The sequence below is a fragment of the Sebastes umbrosus genome, chromosome 6 (assembly GCF_015220745.1).
Source record: "Sebastes umbrosus isolate fSebUmb1 chromosome 6, fSebUmb1.pri, whole genome shotgun sequence".
Taxonomy (NCBI): Eukaryota; Metazoa; Chordata; class Actinopteri; order Perciformes; family Sebastidae; genus Sebastes; species Sebastes umbrosus.
In genome coordinates this window covers 8,305,419-8,328,217 of record NC_051274.1, presented here as the reverse complement: position 1 = coordinate 8,328,217, position 22,799 = coordinate 8,305,419, and the positions used below count along the sequence as shown (strand labels likewise).

Below are 22,799 nucleotides of genomic sequence, written 5' to 3'. Positions count from 1 at the left end.
TACAGCAAATGTTAGATACCGTACACAACATTATGTAATGACTTCATGTAAAAACTACAAAAGAACTGGACTGAAAGCTTCGACAGCGACGATCCAAATCCAAAATCTCAAGACAAGCTATCAGTCGGACGACAATTTAGCCTCTGGGGGCAACGGCCAATATTTCCAGGGTTCCGGTGTAGCCAACAGATAGCCGGGCCAAGACTTCCTCTTCTGTGCGCTGGTCATAGTTTATAGTCCGATTAGCAACTTAAAATGTGAGGATGGATTTGGAGTTGAGAGACGACATCTACGACTGGATTGTTTCAGAAGTTGTAACCAGTTTACAAGCTATCTATAAAATATTTTTTTTATTAGTTTAAAGACAACTTGTGAAACAATCCAGTAAATAGTCGCTTGGTTCCGAGACTACATTTCGGCCGATGCGTTCCGATTCTTTTGCTCTCCACACGGACTGTTTACCTGCATGCAACAGAAGCCCGCTCGAACGTGATTGGTCAATACTACTCGGACTACAAACGGACTACAAACCAGAAGGCTTCAGATGCCAAAATCTGGTGCCGTTGCCTACAGGGAGATTATCTGACAATAAACCACTGTCAAGTAAAATGTATCTACACAGTGTTTTTCTAGGGCAGAAAAAATAAATAGCAGACACACTGAATAAAAAACAAGGGTAGCGATACTGTAACGATTAATAAATGTCCTTAAAGGCACTTGAACTTAATACCCCTGCAGTGCAGCACACTGAAAAAAACTCCTGAGTTCAGAGGAAAAAATGCTATCAGCAAAAAAAACACCAGAGAGTTACAAAGAGTCCCTGCAGCCTGGCAGATTTCCTGGCTCACATCTGTCTCTCTTCTATCAAACTCTGTGTAGGTTGATGACTTTGGATCTACTTGAGGGGGGGAGGGGGTCAATGAAGATGCAGGCAAGTCAAGCCTTCATAACTCATGTGAGGCATGAGTTGGCCTTATAGTTATTAATGCTTGCAGTTGGCTGACAGGAGGGGGCTGTGTGTGTGTTTGTGGGGTGGGGGAGTGGGCATGTGGCTCATGCAAGATGCCGACTGGGTCTCACTACACCTGAGTTTTGAGCGGCAGCTTCAGGGCTCCTAAAAATTTCCTGCCTCTAAATGGAGCGTTTGGAAATAGAGGGGTCCACTGAAATCACAAACAGACACAGGAAGAGAGAGCGAAAAATCAGAGAAGGGGAGAGGATGGAAGAGAGAAAAAATGGGTGGGGGTGGGAGGCAAGAGAGAAATCACAACATGAGGCTCAGAGCAACAGCTGAGAAAGAGGAAGTTCAAAGTAAGGACAATGTGAACAACAGAACGGTCATTTACAACGCGGTCGGAGACAGCTGAAACTAAAGAGTCAAAGGGAAATAAAATCACAGCTTAGTGTGTTCATAGCAACGACTGCATTATTCATGAATATCATTTTGAAACAGAAATAACAGCAATAATACATCTGCTACAGCAACATTTTCATTTTCGCTGAGCAATTGTTTCTGCTGAAATGTATGCTCAGTCAGCGTTCCAGTTCATCCCAAAGGTGTTGGTCAAGGCTCTGGGCAAGGCCAGTCAAGTTCTTCTACACCAAAGTGGGAAAACCATTTCTGTTTGGAGCTGGCTTTGTGCACAGGGACATTGTCATATGGACACACGAAAGGGACAAACCAAAACTATTGACACAAAGTTGAAACTGAGATAAATCCCTAAAATATCATTATATGCTGGACCATTGAGATATTCATTTATGTACATATTTTTGGCCATAAGTGAAGCACATTATAAGTTAACCTACATTTCATATAACTCTATTATACCATGTGCTGTCACTGGTGTCGGGTGTTACCATGTGTGAGTTATGTCTTGGATTGTGTTTTAATTTTGTGCCCACACTGCACACCAATTTCCCTTTGGGTTTAAAGTTAATCAATTAATACATTTTCAGCCAGCGAAAATGTCTGACCTTAATATTTCCCCTTTCATTTCTTTGTTGCCATAAAAAGCCGACAAAGAGCTGGGTATCAAACCTACATTTTTTGGGTACTGACTGAAATATGCCCACAGTACCAAACTGTCAAGTACCGAACGCTGGCATCGAATGATTGCTAAGATTCCTTGATTAGTTTCTATATTCTATATATATGAAATAATAACAAGCCCTAAGCAGTATTAGAGGAATTATTTGAAAAAATTGATCACCATTAGTCCTGCTGGTCCATTAATAGAAAGCCCCGCAGCCATCAGTCAACAAATCAAACAAATCACATAACTGGTCATCTATTGTTCGTTCCTGAACAACTCTGAATTACTTTTAGATAATTTCATTCAGTCCATGTTGTTTCCAAGCTTTCCTTTGATTGAGGATACCTGCACACAGTGCTGATCATTTTGTGCTTTAACATTTATTGACACTTGAGCCCAATCAATAATTCAGACGGGACGATATATCGGACAATTTTAGAATACTTGCAGATATATTGTAATGCCAAAGATATGTTTGAGGTCATTTAGAAACAGAGTCTCCATTACATAGGTTGGCCCCCAGAAAGTACTGATATGTTTATCTTTACACAGTAAAATGTGCTACTTAGCACAGTAATTATTAAAAAATACTAATGCTAATGTGGTTAGATCGGGAAACTTTGAGGTTCTCAGAGGGAGAAGGCAGGGGTGCCCGCTGTATGAGCTTGAAATATCCGGTCTGGTTGTTGGCCAATTTCTTTGTATGCTGATGATGTTTTAATATGTATGTCTAACCCTACTGTATCAGTTCACCACTTAATAAAAAATATCACTCAATTTAGTACTTTCTCTGGATATAAAATACATTTCTAATGTTTATTCTAAATCTGAAAGTGGGGGTAAGCAGTATATTTTTGGCATCATTGGGCAACAATTCCATAATAACCTTTCAGCATATTGTAATTCAAGTGTTCTGAGAGATCACTTGACTTCTGCACCTCCTCATGGCTCTGTTTTCAGGCTTTAAAAAAAATCTAGCCTGTGACGGGAGACTTTGGCCAATTACAGGTCATTTCAGGACACAGAGGCACATTATTTTTTGCAGATTACCTGTCTCATACACTACTGTCAGGATATAGTGACCGTTTTATAAAAATATATATTTTTTAAAAATCATATTTGCTCCATTTCTACCGACTGCAGCTTTAAGCTAACACTTTAGGTGATCGCCTTCAGTTATGTCGTTCCCCCTTTCCCTCTCCTTTTAGATGGTCCCACACAGATTTTGTGTGTTTGGGAATATTCATTACGCCCAAGTTCCACCAGTTGTTCAAAACCAACTTCAGTCCATTATTTGATCAAATCAAACCGGACCTCGAGTTTTCTCAAATATCAATTCAGTGCCCTTTTGTAACACGTAACTGACTGGGTCCATAACACCATCTCCTCAACGTGGCAAGATATTGAAGCCTCACTGTCTAAATGTCCTCTTTCAAATCTACTTTTCTAGAAAACCTGACATCAGTCAAATATTGTTTCAATAACCCAATAACAATTAATACAGTTAAGGTTTGGAGAACGGCACGCGTTTAAGGAAGATCCGGGTTAACATCCACTCTTACTCCAATAGTTGATAGCCCTTATTTTCTACCAGGTGTCTTAGATCTAGGTTTCAAACATTGGGACTTGAAAGGTATTTCTTTCTTCAGGGACCTCTTTGAGGAATGGGGTCCTTTGGGCCTTTAATCATATCGTACAAAAATATGATATATCCAGACACTACCTTTTACGCTTCTCTCAGAAAAGCATCTCCTCTCTTTGGATGTACCAAGTATGCACATTACTAATGTACGTCATAAAAAAATAGTTTATCATCTTGACATTCTGTGCAAGGAAAAATACATGGATTTCCTATAATTCTCTCACAAGCTCTGGTTGGAATAGGATAATGATGGAGAATATCCCGCTAGATCTCCTGACTTGTTTACAGTAATACACTCCAAGACCACTAAAATTAATATCAAGTATATGAGATACTAAGGCCCAACTATGGTGGTGTTGTTGTGATAGGGTGATAACTGACTCAAAATGATGTTTGACAGATGTGCCTGTAGAGAATGATGTATTTTGTTTTCCGTCTCTTTTTCTGAGCTGAACAGTGTTACGTTTTAAACGGTCTGTCTTTTGCTAAATGGAAAACTGAAAAACTCAATAAACACATTTGACAACAAAAAACTAAAACAAGTTTCTTATCAAAAATATTTGTTAAAAAAATATTATCAGCTGAAATATCATTGGATATTCAAAAGTCAGTTTAAAAAATCCCATATCAGTTGGGTACTTATTAAGACAGACTATTACTGTACTATTATTAATTTAATTTCAATTATAGAGCAAAGATGACACATTTTTTTCCACGTTTTCAGCTACCTTCCTCTGTAGTACCTACCTTACCAGTGATGTCATTCACAGCTACATGAACAAAGATGGAAGCCTCCTCCATACCTTCCAAGTACACGTGGCGATAACCTGCACACACACACACACACACACACACACGCCACAGTGAGTTAAACACAACAGGACAGATAGAAATGGAAATAGATTCTCTGGTTGTTTGTTTGTTTTCTCTTTTGTTTTGTTCAGTTTTGATTATGTCTGATTATTTTGCGACTCTACCACCTCTTCTGTCTTTCAACACCACGTTTTGTATCATCTCACACTTGTTTCGTTTCCACTGTTTTGCACGATAAAAAGAGAAAAAGAAATGGCTGTAGAGAAATACATACTGTATCAATCAGCAGTGTGAAATAAACTTCTTCTATGGTTGATGTTCTACTTCTAAGCACTGACTCCAACTCAAGCTTTTCACCAGCACCATCTATCAGATCATTTTACATCAAAACTATTTAGAAAGTCCATAATGCAACACTCTCGTGGTATAGATCCTATCTAACAAACAAACCAAACGTGGGGCTTTTCAATCAGCACTTTTGGCCGCGCCACGTCAAACCCGTGCCGCTGTGATTTGCGTTTCCATTAACGGTTTTAGCGCGCCTAGTTGCGCCAGAGATGGACCATCTCTAGAGTTGGTCCAAAGTGTGCCTGACCCCGCCTCCAACGTCTCGCCGGCCGCAGCCAACCAGTGACAACCTTCCTTCTTCCCCTCAAACAAGCGTGTGTTGCGAGACTCAACTATGGTTTGTGCAGGAGACGAGAGAGAAATACGTTGCATGTTCGGCTCTCAGGACATTTTGTAGCTTCTAACTGAATCTCTTTGGTTTGAAGTTTAGTTTCTCTCCTGCGTCCGCTTGTACTTTCAGATATCTGCTTTATTTTACTGTTTCGCGTTCAGTTGTATAGAAGTCTTGTTGAGTCGCTGCTGATGAAAACCCAACATTTCCTGGTTTTGCTGCTTCATAATAAAAGCTTTTAAATAACTGTGAAGAACATATTGATTACGTTTATTCAGCACAAAGGGATTGGTTGATGCCTTTATTCGCAGTGCGAAAGCACAGAAAAAATGAACCCCTGCTCCGGAAAAAAAATGACGTCACCTTTTCGCCACCTAATATTCGTGTTCTGTGTGAAAGGACTCGTGACAAAAAAACAACAGTTGTCACGAACATATTGACATGCAAATTAATGTGTGTAAAGGCCTTAAGTCAGTCATAATAGTACTCAGAATCATAGTCTCAGAATCATTCCAAAAGGGTTTCTGATATTTAAACACTGTAACACTAATCAATTTTAAAATAAATATATCCGATTAAGGTGCAACATATAAATCATATTGAAGAGAATGGCAACAATGCTCCATGCAGTATTTTTATTTAACTGACACCTTACACTGTTAATTATCTTACTCTCAGCAAATAGAATTTCCACGTCCATTGAAATGATATCACGAAACATGAAAAACAAAACGCAAAAAAGAAGGATTTTAGAGGTGATCAAGATCCGTGGAAGATGCGGGTGAGGTTGGTGAGGTACCCATCAGTTCCATCTAAAAGCAGGTGCTTTACCATATCTTACCTGGAATCATGCTGTTGAAGGCGATGGTGCGCTGGCCGATGAAGTCCTGGCCGATGGGGTCATGATCCCACACAAGGAAACGCACCAGGGCGAGCTCCGGCATGTGGACCGTGAACACCAGAGTCTCCTCCCACATCGGGTTGAACCCTACGGGACCGTCCCAAGATAGGCAGGGGTGGAAGAGGAGGTGGAGGGGGAGGGGGGGGCAGGAGAGGAGAGAGCAGGGGGAGGACAGAGAAAGAGGGAAAAGACAGTGTGACAAATGATAAAAAGAGAGGAGAAGTTAGGCAGATAAATGGAGAGGGAGCGAAAGAGAGGTAAATAGACAGAGGACAGAGAGAGTGGACGCTCCAGGAGAGTCAGAGAGCAAGCTCAGCACTCATCAATTATTCAGGTTGTGTGTGTGTGTGTGAGCAGACTGAGCAGACTGAGAGGTGCTGCCTGTGCACGTCTCCTCGTGCTGAGCTCATCAATTATAGATCAGAACCCGTGCAGACAGCTCAAACACGCACATTCACAAGTAAGAGTCACATTCAACCAATGCATTGCTCTAATCAGCACATACAGTACATACCTTAATCACATGTTAAAGGCAAACCACAACAAACCGCAGCTCTCCTCGTGCAAACACCAGGACACAATGTGTGGCTCAATTTACAGAAATCAGCCCTGAAGAGCAGTCAGTAGTGTGTTCACAGCAAACTGGCCAGTGATTGCAAATAAATTAATTGATTTTGCGCTAAGATTCCACAGTTGTAAAGAGTAACTTGACACCAGCAGGGCTCAACATTTAATCTTTATTTAAGTAAATTAAACTGGAATTTCACCCACATCCTCTAACGCCACCCAACTAAACTCCTGTTTCCAGGGATTGAATTTCCAGAATTGAAATGCTTACTTGGGATTCAGCTCATAAACTTTTTTTCTACCCCGCTGCCATTTTCTCGCGAGTTCCCGATCGGTAGTGCGCGCGTGTTGTAATCAGAGCTTCTCTATGCTTTGTTTACATAGCCGTTCTGGCTGTGCATGCATGTTAGTGCATGTGAGTCCTGTGTGTGTGCCACACTAGCTAATGCCGCTGCTCTGCGCTGCTATCGTACGGCGGTTACCTCTGATACTGCCATCCCGACCAACGGTGTCATCGTGGAAGCGTAGCGCCCACTCTCTGGTTTCCCCTTAGGTAAATACGGTTTGCTCCGTCAGCACCGTTGACGTTGTTTGCACCGTTAGCTGCTAGCTGCCGGCTCAGCCGTCACTCTCGCTCGTTGAGAGCGGTGTGGAGGCAATCTCTCTATCACAGATATGCTCTGAATTTCAAATTTGGCACCTTTAAAGTCTTGGTTATCATCTGCTTAGTGGCCACCTGCGTTTCCACAAGTTAATACATCTCACCAATATATCATTCACTGCTTGATCTGGTGATACAGTGCTCCTCAGTCATTCATTCATTGTTCATCTCTGTATTCATCTCTGTTATTAGCAACAGCGCCATCGGTCGGGACAGCGCTATCAGGTGCAACCGCCATATGAGCACAGTGTGGAGCGGGAGCCGTGAGCTAGCCAGTGGGACACGCTCACATGCATGAACATGCAATAAAAGGCACGCGCTGGCGGCCCAGCTATGTCAACAAAGCACGGAGAAGCTCAGAACACAGAGAGGGTGAGCGACTTCCTTCTCTGCTCAGGTACACATTACTCCTCTATATCTTTGCATAGCAAATGGTTGCTTGCTGCTATATTAATGCTCTAAATATCGTTTAGCGCACCTTTAACCACAACGTGGCTAAGTTTATGGCTATAAATTAATAAAATGAATGCATCCCGAGAAGAGTGTTCCGCGACCAGGAGATCAACCAACCATGGAGCTGATTGATTTTACACTATAGATTTGACCGGCAGTCAATTCATCATTTGTCCGACAGTCTAGAGGTGGATCACTCGACTTTCCGCAGCTGTGCTCTTCAAAGCCCCTTTGCAATTAATGATTGCTCTATACGGTTTTATGCTATGGGATCTTTCCTGTCCAGTAATAGACAAGGTATTTCTTGAATTGATTTTTTTTAATGCAATTTCCTCCCACATTCCTCCCAAAAAGGCAGACTTGATCACAAAGTATCTGAAGTTTATGAAAACAGATGAACCTGAGTAATTCACCTCTCCATCAACTCACCATTATCATCCACCACTCTGGTCTGCTCCTTGCAGCAGTCCACCGCGAGGCCGATGATCTCCACCTCCACAAAGGGATCAATGATCTGACAGAGAGATGTTACACAGTATTAAGTTATTGCTTCATACTAACCACTTGCTCTGATGTAAAGGGCCAAGACCTTTCGATGATCACATTACATTATTTCTTTGTTCGGCAGTTTTTCAAACTGTGGACTAATCTGATCTACGTTTGTAAAACTCCCTGGTGTTGCTTTCCCTAGAGAATATATTAAAAGACTATTCCACTGATTTATCATTGCACATTCTTCTTTCTTGTCAAAACCTGGCGCTTACATTACCCACAACGCAACTCGACTTCATTTTTCAGAATTTTCAGATGAGTTTATGCTAGTAGAGGCTAACGTAGCCTAGAGCGAGCTTCTAGCCAAGAGATGAGCAGAGGTCTACAGAGGTCTGGTATGCTCTCTTCTTTCTAACTCCAAACCTCCAGATCTCTTTCATTTTCAAACTTGTAGTCTTCAGCCCCAGTTGATGCTGACTCAAGTGACATCACTTGAGGACATGTATCAGACTTCACACAGCCCCCCTTGGCTATGAATATTAGGCTGTATTCCATTTCTTCTGATAGATCCCCGAAATGCTATAATCCACACTGGACTTTTAAAAGATTTGAGAAAGAGCAAATGTTTCACAGACACATACTACAACTACTTACAAGCACAACATATTGCAATATTAATCCCGTTATATTTTTGGCATGTACATGTTTTTTATAGTATGTTTAATTACCTTAAAAAAAAAAAAACACTACAGTTGTACAGTATGTCTCCTACCTCTCCTCTGTCTCCTAGCATAGAGTCTTTGGGTTTGGGCAGCTGTTGGCCGCTGATGATCTTCAACACCAGCTGCTTCTTCATCTGACCTGGCAGTGGGTCCTCCAGGTTAGGGTTAAAGGCACCTGCAATGGGAAGAAAGGAAATATCTGTGACCTCCGATCACTCTGCTTCTAGTAAGAAAACATTAATATCTTATTAAAAAGAGGTAAATATCCTCTCCATATATTAGCACATTAATGTAATGCTCACACATAACCAAAATAAGCAGGACATACTGGATTTCATGCCTGACAGCGCCAAACTGAAATTACAACATTAAAGTATTCCTGAGGTGTATGTTGAAAAATCAACTCCATATTTCCAACTAAAATGATGAATGAACCTGTTTTTATATGCTGACCTTCACACATGCAGGCAGGCTTGAGATTGTAGCCACAGTTGCCGTTGCTGTAGAATTTGGCTCTGTTGAGCTGCAGGACCCGGCCCTCTGACTGGTAGTTGAGTGCGACTGAAATCAAAAAAGTTCACCTCATTATTGTCGGTGGGCTGGATGTCTTACTTTAATGTGCTGGAGGAGAAAACACTGCAGCTGATTGACAGAAAAAGACTGTTCAGTATTGACAAACTGGCAGAAGTAATGATTAGCAATTGCAGCAGCATGGATCATGTCTTTGAATACGATGATCATGAAGCGCACGGGTGGGTTGGAGTTAAGCTCATACCAAGCTGGCAGCCGGCACTCCAGAAGGGCTGGGGGTTGAAGTTGGAGGAGTCCACGCGGTAAGAGGAAGGGTAGATGCGGGAGAGCTGCCGCTGGTTGAAGTGGATGAAGGACGTGGCTTTCTGCTGCATCACCTGGTGGGCTTTGGTCTCGCTGAGCGACGACACCTGCCAGCTGCAGCTGGCTGCCGGGGGCAACACAAACACACATCTTTGTTTCCTTCATCATGAACTCATGAACTACAACTCAGTTCTAATGTTATCAATGAGGTTCAGCTGGCAGGCAGTTAGAAAGATTTAAACTGCTGACTTCAAAACCTCTTTATTTTGAGTATTCAGGACAGTGATAAGATGATTTTTTACATAATAATATTATATTTAATATGTTTTTATATTTGTATAATAACTCCATGTTAACTTTTAAATTTTCCATACTGTATATATTTTAATAAGTTTGTGTTACTTTAAGATACTATGGACTCAGCGCCAATAAGATAGCAAACAGCTTCCTATACTGTATGGAGTTCTTATGAGAGCCAATCGACTGATTGAACTCATCTTCATTGGAATCCAGATAAAGAACTTCCCTTTCAGACAGTTTATACCTTAATCAAGGAATCAATCTCAATTAAAAGTTACCAGTAGCAAAACCACTGTCCCTAATATGCAGTTAGCATCAGGTTCAGCATTGTGAGTGAGTAGTAAGTAGTGAGTATAACTAATAACTGTGGGGAAGCAGAAACAGAACTTCTCACCTTGTGCCTCGACATCATAGAGACCCACAGACCGCGTGTATTTGACCAGATCAGACAGAGCTCTGGATAACTTCATGGTCTTCTTCTTTCTGTACAGTCAAAGGTCAAAGGTTACAGAAGTAAACACATATATGTAAATTGAATCAGCAGATAACATAATAACGTACGACAAGTGCTTAAATACACAAAACATCATGACATAATGTAAAGGGGACACATCATGCTCTTTTTCAGGTTCATACTTGTATTTTGTGTTTCTACTAGAACATGTTTACATACTGTAATGTTAAAAAAAAAACACATTTTTAAGCTCATACCGTCTCTATGAATATACCTGTATTCACCCTCTGTCTGAAACACTCCGTTTTAGCGCCTGTCTCTTTAAGCCCCCCTTCCAAAAAAGTCCAGTCTAAAAATATGATGCACATTTGCAAAGGTAGTTCTCAAGGCGTGGGTGGAGATACTCAGATGGGGAGAGAAGGGGGGGGGAGGGGGGGATGGGGGGAGGGGGGGGGTGTATATTCTAATGAGCCTGCATGTGACATATTAAGGGGAGCCAAATCTGAATGTCTTGTTGAGTCACATGTTTTCTGATCTAGACAGCCCACAACTGACTGGGTTGTCTTATTACACAGTTTGTGGGTTGGTACGTACTCCAGATACCCAGATATGTGTGCACAAGCACTGAGAAGGTGAGTTTTTCATAATATGTCCCCTTTAAGACAAAATCTGCGACAGATTAACTATGTCATATTTGGTTTTGTTGAATTTTAATCCTGAAATATAGGTATGAACATCTATCCATCATATTCATTATGATAATATGTATAAGTGCAATAATTTACATCAGAGGGACGACAACACACTCATATAACATACAGTATTAGAGGGGTGTGTGTGTATGTGTGTCTGTGTGTGTTTGAATAGCATACTTGCTGTGGTGCAAGGGGGCACGGGAGGCGCTACTTGTACTCTCTTGGTCTGTATCTGTGTCTTCAAAGCTCAAAGTCTTCTTCAGCTTAGTTGTCTTTTTCTGCAGAAGACAGAGTCATTAACAAGTGAGGGACCAAAGAATATTGGACAGAGTTTAAAAAAAAAAAAAAAAGAATAGCTGTATAATTGACCAAGATTCAAAATAAAACAAAAAGTCTGTTCGGTCATCTTCTGTGGAAAGTAATGAGAATAAGAGTTAGTTAAAGGCTAACACTAGGCTAACAGCAGATACCTGCAATAATATCTGAATCATGCCAAAAACGTTTACATGTCAGCTCATTTTCCAACACCACGACAGATAATGAACTTAAATTAAAAATAAATTCATAATCCACAAACGGCAACAACAACAACACCTGCGTGTCCCAGCCGTGTGCATCACTTTTTAGTGTCCTCTGGAAACGGCTTCGTGCATCGCTTTTTCGAAATGCTGCTCATGTGTTGGTGAAGATGTTTTCTAATTTTCTGATTATTTTTCATTAATCATTAAGTCTACAAAATGAAAAAAAATGTAAATTTAATAAATCATCCATCACTCATCCTAATTTACAGGGGTCCAAAGTGATGTCCTAAGATTGCTTATTTTCAAAATAATAATAATTACTATTATTATTATCATTAGTAGTAGTAGTAGTATTAATTTGATGCTTTTCTAAACCATCTATTTGTAGTTCTAAATAATAATAAAAAACCTACATGTACAATCACCATGTAAATACTTTGTTGTTCATGGTAATCTGAGCTTTATCTGAATTTTGACATATTTTGTCGGATGCTTCATTCTCTGCTGTGGCTGCATCCTTGAACACTGCGGTCTAACAGTATTCTTCCTGTACTTAATGAGTTAATGGAAATAGTGGGGATTGATCGTGTTTCACACTATTTGTCTGTGAACAAACTAAACTCACAATTCCAGCATGCATATGAGGTTTTAAAGTTTTAATGCAGCAGACTGATCCATGGTTGATTATCTGAGGATCAGAGTGACTGGTTCTGTCCTACTCGATTTCAGCACTGCATTTGATCAAACAGGTCATGAAATACTCTTTATTAAACTTGTTGATTATTTATTTTTTTTCCTGTCAACCCATTTAAATTGCAGCAACCCACTATGTCACATAATAACACATCATCCACAGCCAAGGAATCTGTTTTGCTCTCTTCAAACCAAATTAACGAGAAACACCTTTTGATTAAATATCAACACTGGAAACCATTTTTCCTGTCTACGTTCTCATCAGAGATGGGAGATTGGGTAGGTTTACAGAATTTGAAAGACTGAGAAGCAAAGAGAGGAGAAATAAAAAAGGCCAAACCTTGCGCTTAGAGAAGCTCCCCATGAAGGAGCGCCCTGTCCGCTTGTTGCTGCTGGGATTAGACTCGTCCGCTGTGTCTGTCCCGTCATCACTTTTGCTCTGACAGCAGAGAAGAAACGTAGCATGTTTTTGTTAGGAAACATTTTAGAGATTTTTAACTGAAATTAAATCAGAAATACTGATTAGTTCTTCCCCTGTCAATCACTCTGACATCTTATGTTCGTGCTGCAGTTCACGTATTGGACTGAAGTATTTTTGGATGATTTAAACAATTCAATTCAAACTGATAACTCTTACAAAATAAATCACTTCACCTTCACTGTTTTTCTAGGACACATACACTGAGAGGCAAGTGAGAAAGAAATCTTGTGATCCATTTCCTATGTCTGATGTAATTTTTTTTCTCTCCTGTGTTTATGACTTTAGAACAGGAGAAAAAAATACATTTTGCCAGGATAATCTTTCTAAGTTCCTTACTTTTTGATGACAACAACTTCTTTTTTAGCATGTCGGTTAACAGGTAGCATCGGGACTCCCCGTCTGTGTTTACCTTAGAACCAGTTTTGTCCGTGGGCTTCCCGGCAGGAGGGAGGGCTGCGATGGTGAAGCTGTCCGGGTCTTCTCGGTCTCGGATCTTGGACTCCTTCATCAGGTTGTCCAGCTTTTTCTTGGCCATGTTCTCCACCTGCTTCCTGTTGGCAGACGTCTGGAGGAGGAAGGAACAGTTACACAGAGAATGATGACGATGACGATACATGTTCATACATGACACAAGAGGTGAGAGTAACTTTGGACAGTTCCTGTCTGCTGGGAGTTATTGCTCAGTTTTATACATTTTCCATGTCGGAAATGTGACACATTTGTACGAAGGACCTGAGAGACAAATGAGAAAATAATAATCCATTTAGTCTGATATAAATTATTTTCTCTCCTGTGTTTTAAGAAGAGGGGAAAAATTGTTTTGCAAGGATAACCTTTCTAAGTTCCTAAAATTTTCTCATCTGTGAAACAGGTGGAAAAAAAAGTTTTGCCAGGTGAAAAATAAAGAGACGAGGGAGGAAGGAGGCCTCTAATGTCAGCTTTCTGGATCTCGGACTTCTCTCTTTCCTTTCTAGAATCTTTTTTTTATTTCTGCACATACAGTACTGTATGTTAGCTTACTTGACATGACAATTTTGATAATCTATTAATAATTTAAGTCATTAAGTCATCATGCAAAAATGCCAAGAATTCTCTCAGTTTTAATTTCTCAAATGTGAGAATTTGCTACTTTTCTCTAATTTGGATTGTTGGTTGGACAAAAAAAGTCATTTTAAGATTTTTTTCTTGGACTTTTTGGAATTTTTTTTTACCATGTTCTGATGTTTAATAGGTGTATTATTAACTGAAAACAAATCTAAATATTAATCAATTATGAAACCAATTGTTAGTTGAAGCTGGACAGAATATCTCAGTGTATTTCATGAATTTTAAGTCAACTGAGGGGTCACTGACGATGATTCGACTGAACGACTTTCAGGGAGCAGCACTACTTGTCAGAAACAACAAAGTCATCAAAGAACAATATAAAATACATTTTTTAGTAAGATTCACATGCTCATGCATTAGGTCAATTGCTGTTCTGTACAATCTTAAAATATATTGAGGGTTTGTCTGAGGTCATGCTGTAATATTCTGTCTGATGCTGGTCTGACAAGATAAAGAAGAAAGAACACACATCATGCAAGTTTAATGAGGAGCAAAAATGAAGCAATACATTACGCTACATAATGCAGAACCTCCCGCACCATTAAATGAATGGAATTCCAGATTCCGGTAGGACAGTAAATGATAGTATGTGTGGTGCATATGATAGGGTATTATTTATGGTGCAGAAATCTTAGAGACATATCTCAAAACGTGGGCAAATAAAACCAAAATCATTTGCATGGTGCACGTCACTAAAGGTTTTTATTAGGGCTGTCAAACTTAACGAGATAATAACGCAATCCATCTTTCGGATGTTGTAGTGGGCTCAGTTTTAAAGTTAGGGTGAAGATATCATATAGGTGATATCTTGATATATCATACAAAACTACAAAATCTAAGGAACCAACCGTGTCATACTAGCTTGTCGCGAAGGAGGTTAAATAATGCTCCAAACTTGCACTAAATTTTGACGAGGAAAAACTGGCGTGGCCATTTTCAAAGGGGTCCCTTCACCTCTGACCTCAAGATATGTGAATGAAAATGGGTTCTATGGGTACCCACAAGTCTCCCCTTTACAGACAAGCCCACTTTATGATAATCACTGTGGATCTGACCAGACTAAGAAGATGCAGGATCCTACCAGAATTCACATTTTATAGGGAGCAAAGATGAAGCAATGCATTATGTTACATAATGCAGAACGTTCAAGACCGGTTGAGGAATGGACCTTTTAGTAATGTATGCATTACGGACATGTGAGAGCATGACAGAGAATGATAGTGGGACACACACATTATAAGGATGAAGTGGAATAAATGAAAAGAGGTCCTCGCTGAGAATAATATGCACATGCTCAGTTCAGCCACATGGTGGCAGAGTGTATCCATCAACCACTTAAGTCTGTAGTCGGACCGCAAGCAACATCAACATGCTCCATGAAGACTTGTATTTCTACGTGCTCAGTGCAGATGTGTCAAAACTGAACATATAGGACCAATATTGAACTTTTATTAAGTCAGTGCTGCCATTCTGATATGATGGATATGATGCAGGGGGATTACATATTTTGTGTAGAATTAGATAAATATTACCTTGGGAGGAAGATGCTGAATACTTACAATACTTTATGCAATGATTAACAATATTAACCTGCCATAGAAATTCTGGTGCTGATGTGTTAACCACTGGTCATATTGGTTAGGCTTAAAATGTTCTCTCGCTTTTTTTTTTAGGTGTCTAAAATATGTTTTGCTGCTGCCCACGTCCACAGTAGTACATTGCTTTACTCCCGTGCTTATACTCCTGTCTGCTTTTCCAAACTGTGGGCGTACCAACCGTTATCTACTGTAGGTAATACGCTGACTATATACCTCATACAACCCCACTTCAAAACACCCAAACTATCCCTTTAACTCAAACTTCTACCAGCTGCTCACCTTCCATGGCCGTTTTTAAAAAAATTAGATGCTATTAGACACAAAAATAAGTTATTAATCTTCATCATTCATCAGTTAATTCCTGTAAAATCAATATAATTATTCCCCGATAGTATATGTAACCCACTTGAAACATTGTCCATCCTGTAGCTGCCTACCTAAGTTTACAAAGAGCTACGGCTCAGATGGTTTGGTTCCAGATAAAGCATCTTTACACAACATATTTGATGGGAGCATCTTAAAGATGCAATATTGCTAAATGTATTTGGGGCCTACCACCTTAAGCATTCCCAGGCAGGATGAGAAAGTATGGCAAGATGAATGGGTGAGGATTTTCTGAGGTGGTTGAGAATGAGCTTTGTATACAGTACCTTCCACTTTGAAAGAAGCAAGCAACAGTTGAAGAGAAGAAGAAGAAGGGACAAACAGGAAGAGAGAAGAGCAGGAAATGAGAACAGATAGCCACACGGAGAGAAGGAGACCGAAGCAAACAGCAGACATGGCAATATCGCAGATACACTAAAAGACAGGAGAGGAAGAACACTCACACAAATCACCAGTGCTTAGTTTAAACATGAACCATCAAGAACAGCGGAAAAACACGCACAATTCACACTTCATCTGCTGGACAAGAGGACACAACAGCTGTCTGTAACTCCGGTAGATAAATGATGAGATAAATGTGGCGATGTGGAGAAAAAAAAAGACCAAACAATGTATGTACATACATCTCCGTTCATCAGCTTGCAGTCGTCCTCCATCTCATCGGCACTGTCCTCGTCCGACACGTCTCCCTCTTCTGCGTCCTCGTCGATGTTGGAAGGCAGTTTCTTCCCCTGGTGGAGAAAAGAACGAGTCAGCAGAGCTTCGCATTATGATAACAAACAGCTGCAACATGAAATAAATGAGGTTAAATGGGGCCATTCCTGGAGTCAGGGAGGCTGAAGACACCGACCATGTACCGCAACCACAACATCCCCAGTTTAAGTCCGGCCAGGGACCTTCCTCTCAGTCACCTCTCTACTGCACTACATGTAATCAAGACAAAATGTACTACCAAAAAAATGAGGTAAGATTTGAAGTTTGTCTACGCAGGAACAATGGACGTCAACAGACAATAGCCTGAGACTGAATAGAGCAATAAATCTGGAGAAGGCTCTCACTGGGATCTTCTTTGTGCTTTTCAGGTCAGCAGGCCGTCAATATTTTGGTAAAAGATGGGCCCGCTCGCCGCCTCAGCCAGCAGGTGAGGTAGTTTGTCCCGTGGCTAGCAATCATTCTCAATCACAGTGTCCTGCACATCAGTGTTCCCTCACAGAGCTTTACATATTGGTTTCCCTCTGCCGAGTGTACACACAGGTAGTAGTGCTGGCTCAACAGCTGGCAGAGCAGTCCTTACCGTGCAAGGTATTGGCAGGGTGCCTTCTCTTTAGCAAAGGCATCTGGCATCAATGAAGCCTCATTAACCTCAGTACCGTTCCCTCCCCAGCTCACAGAGGGCTGCCGCTGCTCATCAACATGTCTTTGTTGGTTAAAGCTGTGTGTGAAACCAACTTTGCTTTAATGGTTTTACATTACAAACTCCACCACAGTGCCAACCCTGGACAGATGGTTTACATCAGCTATGAGCTTTCACAATGAGCACATCAGACTTCTGGGTGAATATTAAGGTACATTTGGCAGGGAAATGAAGGGAAATGTGACGCTGTGCTGTTTATGACCACTACAACTATACAACTGTTTTTGTTTTAGTAGTGGGGCATCCAATGATGTTGAGGGTTCTTCTGTATAGTTCTGTAAAAAGCTTTAAAAGGTACAGTGTGGTGCGGATTGAATGAACTTTCCAAGCGTGTAGAAGAATTTACGGTGGACTTCAGGTGCATCGTGCCACCAAATTCAAGCTGCCGTTTCAACAACTCAGGTAAACTGTCCTGTGCTGCATTATCTTGGATTGATGTTCAACTGTAGTGGCTTGTTATTAGCCTCTAATAGTCATTTACCACAGCAGGAACTTCATGCGTCTTCCGCCATGTTTGCGGACAAGCTCCTGGAACTAAATGTAGGCGGTGTTCAGGAGGCGATACTAAATTCAAGTTGTAGGTCTTTCTGGTGTTTCTGACAATGTTGTTAACTGGGACTGGACAAGATGTCGACTAAAAAAACATCAACAGTAACCACCATGTTGCTATTGTGTCTGTAAGAACGGGACAATCAATACTTGAAAAAAAGGACCAACAATAGAAACGCTTGCTGGACAAACAAAAAGGTCCAGGCACCCCTCATTAAAATTATTTAAGATGAAGCTATTCAGAGAGTCGGAGTCAGCGGTTAGAAAACCAGAAGTGTTGGACTAAAAGATTTCTCAGTATTTCAAAGCCAAACAGTCCGGGAGAATCATTAAAACACTAAACAAGATGGAAAAACTAGAATTACTGCCTCATGGTTGTATGCCTCCGCCGACCAGTCAGGTTGCAGTTTACATCCATGTCTGTCCAAAATGTCATCACTTCATCATTTTTATCCTGTTACACATTGTGTAAAATTGTCATAATTAGCATATGAATTCTTGAGTTATGGCCAAAAATGTGTTTTGTGAGGTCACAGTAACTTTGACCTTTGACCACAAAATTCTAATCAGTTCATCCTTGAGTCCAAGTGGGTGTTTGTGCCAAATTTGAAGAAATTCCCTCAAGGCGTTCATGAGATATACAGTAGCATTCACGAGAATGGACTGGCGTACGTTTGTACGGACAGACAACCCAAAACATAATGCCTCCGCCCACGGCTGTCGCCGCCACGGAAGCATAAAGAATTAAGAATCACGTGCATCCCGGCGGCCTAATGTCCACAGGTTCAATTCCGGTTGGGGAGCTTCATTGCTTAGCATAACTCTCTCTGTGGCCTGAAAGACAAAACCCAGAGCACTTGCCAGAGCTCACACAGCTGGCAGTAAACATATGATATCAACTGAGGGCGACACAGATGAGCATAGCAACGTTTTTACCAACTATCCAGAACTGCTCCTGACCCGCAGCCATCAACGTGATCTGTGGACAGCTGGATATTGTTTCTATAACAACACCGAACCAGTGTGCCCAGATATAATGAGCCAGCCTGCAGTCTGCACACTTTTTATTCCTTCCTACAGTCAACTTTTGTTTTTAATTCTTTTCCCCAAAAACATGTCATATTCAAACAGTTTCTAATCACATCATTCCAATCAGCCCGCTATCTCCTGCCTTTGAAGTCTGCTCTGTGAGGTTCAAACTCCAGATAATGAAACGGTGAGCTGAAATCATCGCCCGAGGACCGACTCCTGAGAGTAAGTCACTTTTTTTAAAACATCCAAACTGTACTTCTGAGGCTTTCCGCTCCACCCACGCTCTGACTTCACCTTGACGAGGATCTTTCCCTTGAGCGTTGCTGGTGACGGCAGCCAACCGGACTCGTCGACTTTGATGTTGGACAGGTCCAGTTTGTCCCCCAGGATCTCAGTCAGGTACTGGGCCATCTTCTTCTGCTGAGGAACGCTGCAGTGGTTCTCTATGGAGAGGATGACTGGGTAGCTGAGAGATAATCACACAACAGATTGGAGTTACAGGGCTGAAAGATCAAGGAGGACAAGAGGACACTGTTTATTTGTCTGCGAATCTGCAGCAGAGTTTAGAGTGTATGTAAGGCATCATTAAAGATTCAGATTTCTGTTGATTCAACCATGAGAACACACAACATACACTGTACAGTGTACAGAGGACATCTTAAATGTCCTCTTTAAGAGGACAGTTCAGTGTTCTGAAAGACATATGAAGTGTTGGTATCATCAATATGAATGCTCTTTTATCTGTAATTTAACAAATGTGCACGTCTGGAGAATCAATATTTTCTGTTAGTGTGAAGCATCTGTGGTCTAGCATGTAAAACAATTCAACCAGACTCCTTATCCACAACATTTTGGCTGTAACTATTGCCAGTCTAAGTCAGACGGAAGCTCCTTGTCCCAGTTTTGTCTCTTGTCAGCCCTCTGCGGAGCCTGCTTTCATATGGCGTCCTGGAAAATTTGATCGCTCTTTGATGTTGAATGCAGCCTTTCACCCGGTTCCCTTTTAGCCAATTATCCGTGGAATATAGTGTCCACAATTATGTTTTTCAAAAACACACAGCGTGGGTGAGCATGCACACAAAGCGAGTGTTGCTCCTTCATTTTACTCGAGGAGACAGGATCTAAAAATAGAGATTTTTTTCTCTGCATCCTCCAGACTCTGCATGTCGATGAGATTATCACCTTCTGATGCAGATTCCGTGAGGAGGAAGAGGAGGAGGGTGTCTGTGTGTATGCTTTCATTTCTCTCTGTGTGTGTGGTTTTATGTCTCTGTATTTGCACAGGTGTGAGTAGGATTTTATATCGGTTTACAGGGTACAGATGAGTGACAAATAAAAGGAAAACATGAAGAAATGAATCACAAAACAACTGTGTCAAGAGTAAAACAACAAGTGCAGCTTTCATACAGGACATGAGAGCTCACTGAGTGGTTTGATGAGGATGACAATGATGTGAATCGTAAGCTATGGCCTTCACAGTCACCAGGTCTCAACCCAGTTTATCACCTGTGACGTGTTTCGCACCACTCACACACACGGATGATAGGTTGGTATTTATTGTGACTGGGACGGGGCGTTGCATCCCGGTGCTGCCTGCTGAAAAACAGCTCAACCTGCAAATATCTTCTAACGCAATGCGAGGGACAACCAACCAGTCAGAGTTGTTGTCAGCTCCGCAAGCAGGGGTGTGAGTCTCTTCCAGCACAGTCTCGCCAGCCCGGGGCTTCATTTCTGTATTACAACAGTTTCAACAATATGTACCAAAAAAAAAACTAAAAAAAGGCTGCAAACAAAACTTTGTAGTGTGTGGTACCACAGCTACGACAGAAAACAACTGTTCAGTTCGAGCAGAACAATGTAAATTACGTGCTCAATGCAAAATACCCACAAAGCTGGAATGGAAAACTGACGTGTCCCTGAAATAGGACTGCACGATGTGAGGAAAATATGCAATAACATCGTTGAATATCGCAATAACGATGTTACTTGCGATAAATACACAGATGTTAAAGTGTACTCAGTTCTGCCTTTCTGCTGCCCTCAGCTCAGTATACTGATATAATACAATAAATTGCTTATTGGATTAAAAAAAAGTGAAAAGTAATTATTTCCAACATTCTTTAATAAAACATTGAACTGAACACAAAAAGCACCAATCAAAAAAAAGAATGACTCATTTTAAAATGCAGTTTTCTACGAGTGTCTCCCAGAAATGTTTCAGGAGTCGTGGCAGAGAGCGTGGTTTAAGTTTCTGTTGGTAAACATGATGACGTATTCTTATGGGCAAAGCGCAGGTGGAGGCAGAATAAAGCCAGTGGGCGGTGCTTGGTTTTGGCTCTACTGTTTTCAACATGGCGGCTGGGTCGCAAACTTTCTCATTTTACAGCTAAACAGTACACTAAAATGTTTCTGAAAACACTGGAGGTGAGAATTAGTCATTACAGTAACAGAATTTTGATTTATATTTCATCAGTGCTGCCTAGTTTGACCATTTGGTCAGAGTTCATAAACTTCCCGAGCAGTGATTGACAGCTGCTGTAGAGACTCCTCAGCTCTGATTGTTTTTTTTTCCTACCGGTGCGGTGCGATGCTTTAGGAGAACTAAAAGGTGGCAAGGAACATGATTTTTTTCCAGTCTCATGCACTACAGTAAGGATAAAGTGACAGTCAAAGCAAATATAATAAAACGTTATACTCATAAAAGCTACCAACTGCAGCTTTAAGACTCATTCCGTATACTCGCAGCATCCCAGGTTCTCTCTCCCTGCATCTTCTGTCTCTATCAAATGAAAGGTCAAAAATAATATTAAAAACGAAAGGTTTGAATCATAAATATGTAAAAGTAAGTAACTAACTGCACTAATGAGACAGAAAATCTAGTAAATAATATGAGTCAATGATATGACCAGAAACATGAGCATCTAGCTCTCACTGTCACACTTTCACTATGTTCTCAGTACACTGCAATCAGATACATTCTAGGATCAACCCTGTCTCTGGTTATGTGGAATTTTATCCTAATTAGTCTCTGATCACATGAAAAGATTTCACTCATCCCCAGTAGTGACTAAACACCCACATATCGCAACCTATCAGGGAAAGCCTTTACAGCAGCAGACACAGCGCATCATGTTTCAGATGTAAAGAAGCTTCCAGACGTATTAAACCCATCCAACCGTGCAATTGTATTCCAAGCCTCATTTCCCCCCATTTTTCTCCATGGTTTTACAATCCAGCAGCCTGTGTAATGCAACGCCGTGATGTGTACTGACAGAATACATGTCAATGTACTGCTGGGGTTATTTCCCACATACTTATTAAAGCCGTAAACACACATACACACAGGCTCTATGGTTTGTCATTTGCCATTAATGGAAATACGATGAAACATGAAAGTGATCTATTGGAGTGTTCTGACCGACCACCTGAATGTGTGAGCATGTGGGCCAATAAATAAATGGTGTGTGTGTGTGTGTGTGTGTGTGTGTGTGTGTGTGCGTGTGTATAAACATACTCATTCTTGACGAAGGCGTACTTGTTGATGGTCTCGATGACGTCTTTGAAGAGGATCTTGGAGGTGAGTGTGTAGCCGTGGTGGACGATGGGCTCACCGTCCTGACCGTCCCAACAGTCCACTGTGGACAGGAAAGACAAAGAAGGGTCAATAGGGAGTCTAACTGTCCTGACCTAAAACAAATCCCATGAAACGACAAACCAAAAATTAATGTATAGTAAGAACTTGTGTTAGTTATTAGTAAATCTGAAATTTAT

General features: G+C 40.9%; 1 protein-coding gene across 5 annotated transcripts in view; it reads right to left on the bottom strand.

The window, feature by feature from the left end:
* Window positions 1–22,799, bottom strand: part of plch2a (phospholipase C, eta 2a) — a 214,371-nt gene that overhangs the window by 9,473 nt on the left and 182,099 nt on the right. For 3 of the 5 annotated variants that reach the window (XM_037773701.1, XM_037773704.1, XM_037773703.1), the window contains 14 exons: window positions 22,543–22,663; window positions 19,323–19,494; window positions 16,657–16,764; window positions 16,300–16,305; window positions 13,354–13,509; window positions 12,804–12,902; window positions 11,427–11,527; window positions 10,495–10,583; window positions 9,742–9,924; window positions 9,420–9,527; window positions 9,017–9,141; window positions 8,182–8,266; window positions 6,012–6,158; window positions 4,426–4,505 (listed from right to left, as the gene is read on the bottom strand). In XM_037773701.1, coding sequence (XP_037629629.1) covers window positions 4,426–4,505; window positions 6,012–6,158; window positions 8,182–8,266; window positions 9,017–9,141; window positions 9,420–9,527; window positions 9,742–9,924; window positions 10,495–10,583; window positions 11,427–11,527; window positions 12,804–12,902; window positions 13,354–13,509; window positions 16,300–16,305; window positions 16,657–16,764; window positions 19,323–19,494; window positions 22,543–22,663 — 1,580 coding nt within the window. The remainder of the gene's footprint in view (window positions 1–4,425; window positions 4,506–6,011; window positions 6,159–8,181; window positions 8,267–9,016; window positions 9,142–9,419; window positions 9,528–9,741; window positions 9,925–10,494; window positions 10,584–11,426; window positions 11,528–12,803; window positions 12,903–13,353; window positions 13,510–16,299; window positions 16,306–16,656; window positions 16,765–19,322; window positions 19,495–22,542; window positions 22,664–22,799) is intronic. The other 2 variants (XM_037773702.1, XM_037773700.1) reach the window with 1 other exon arrangement.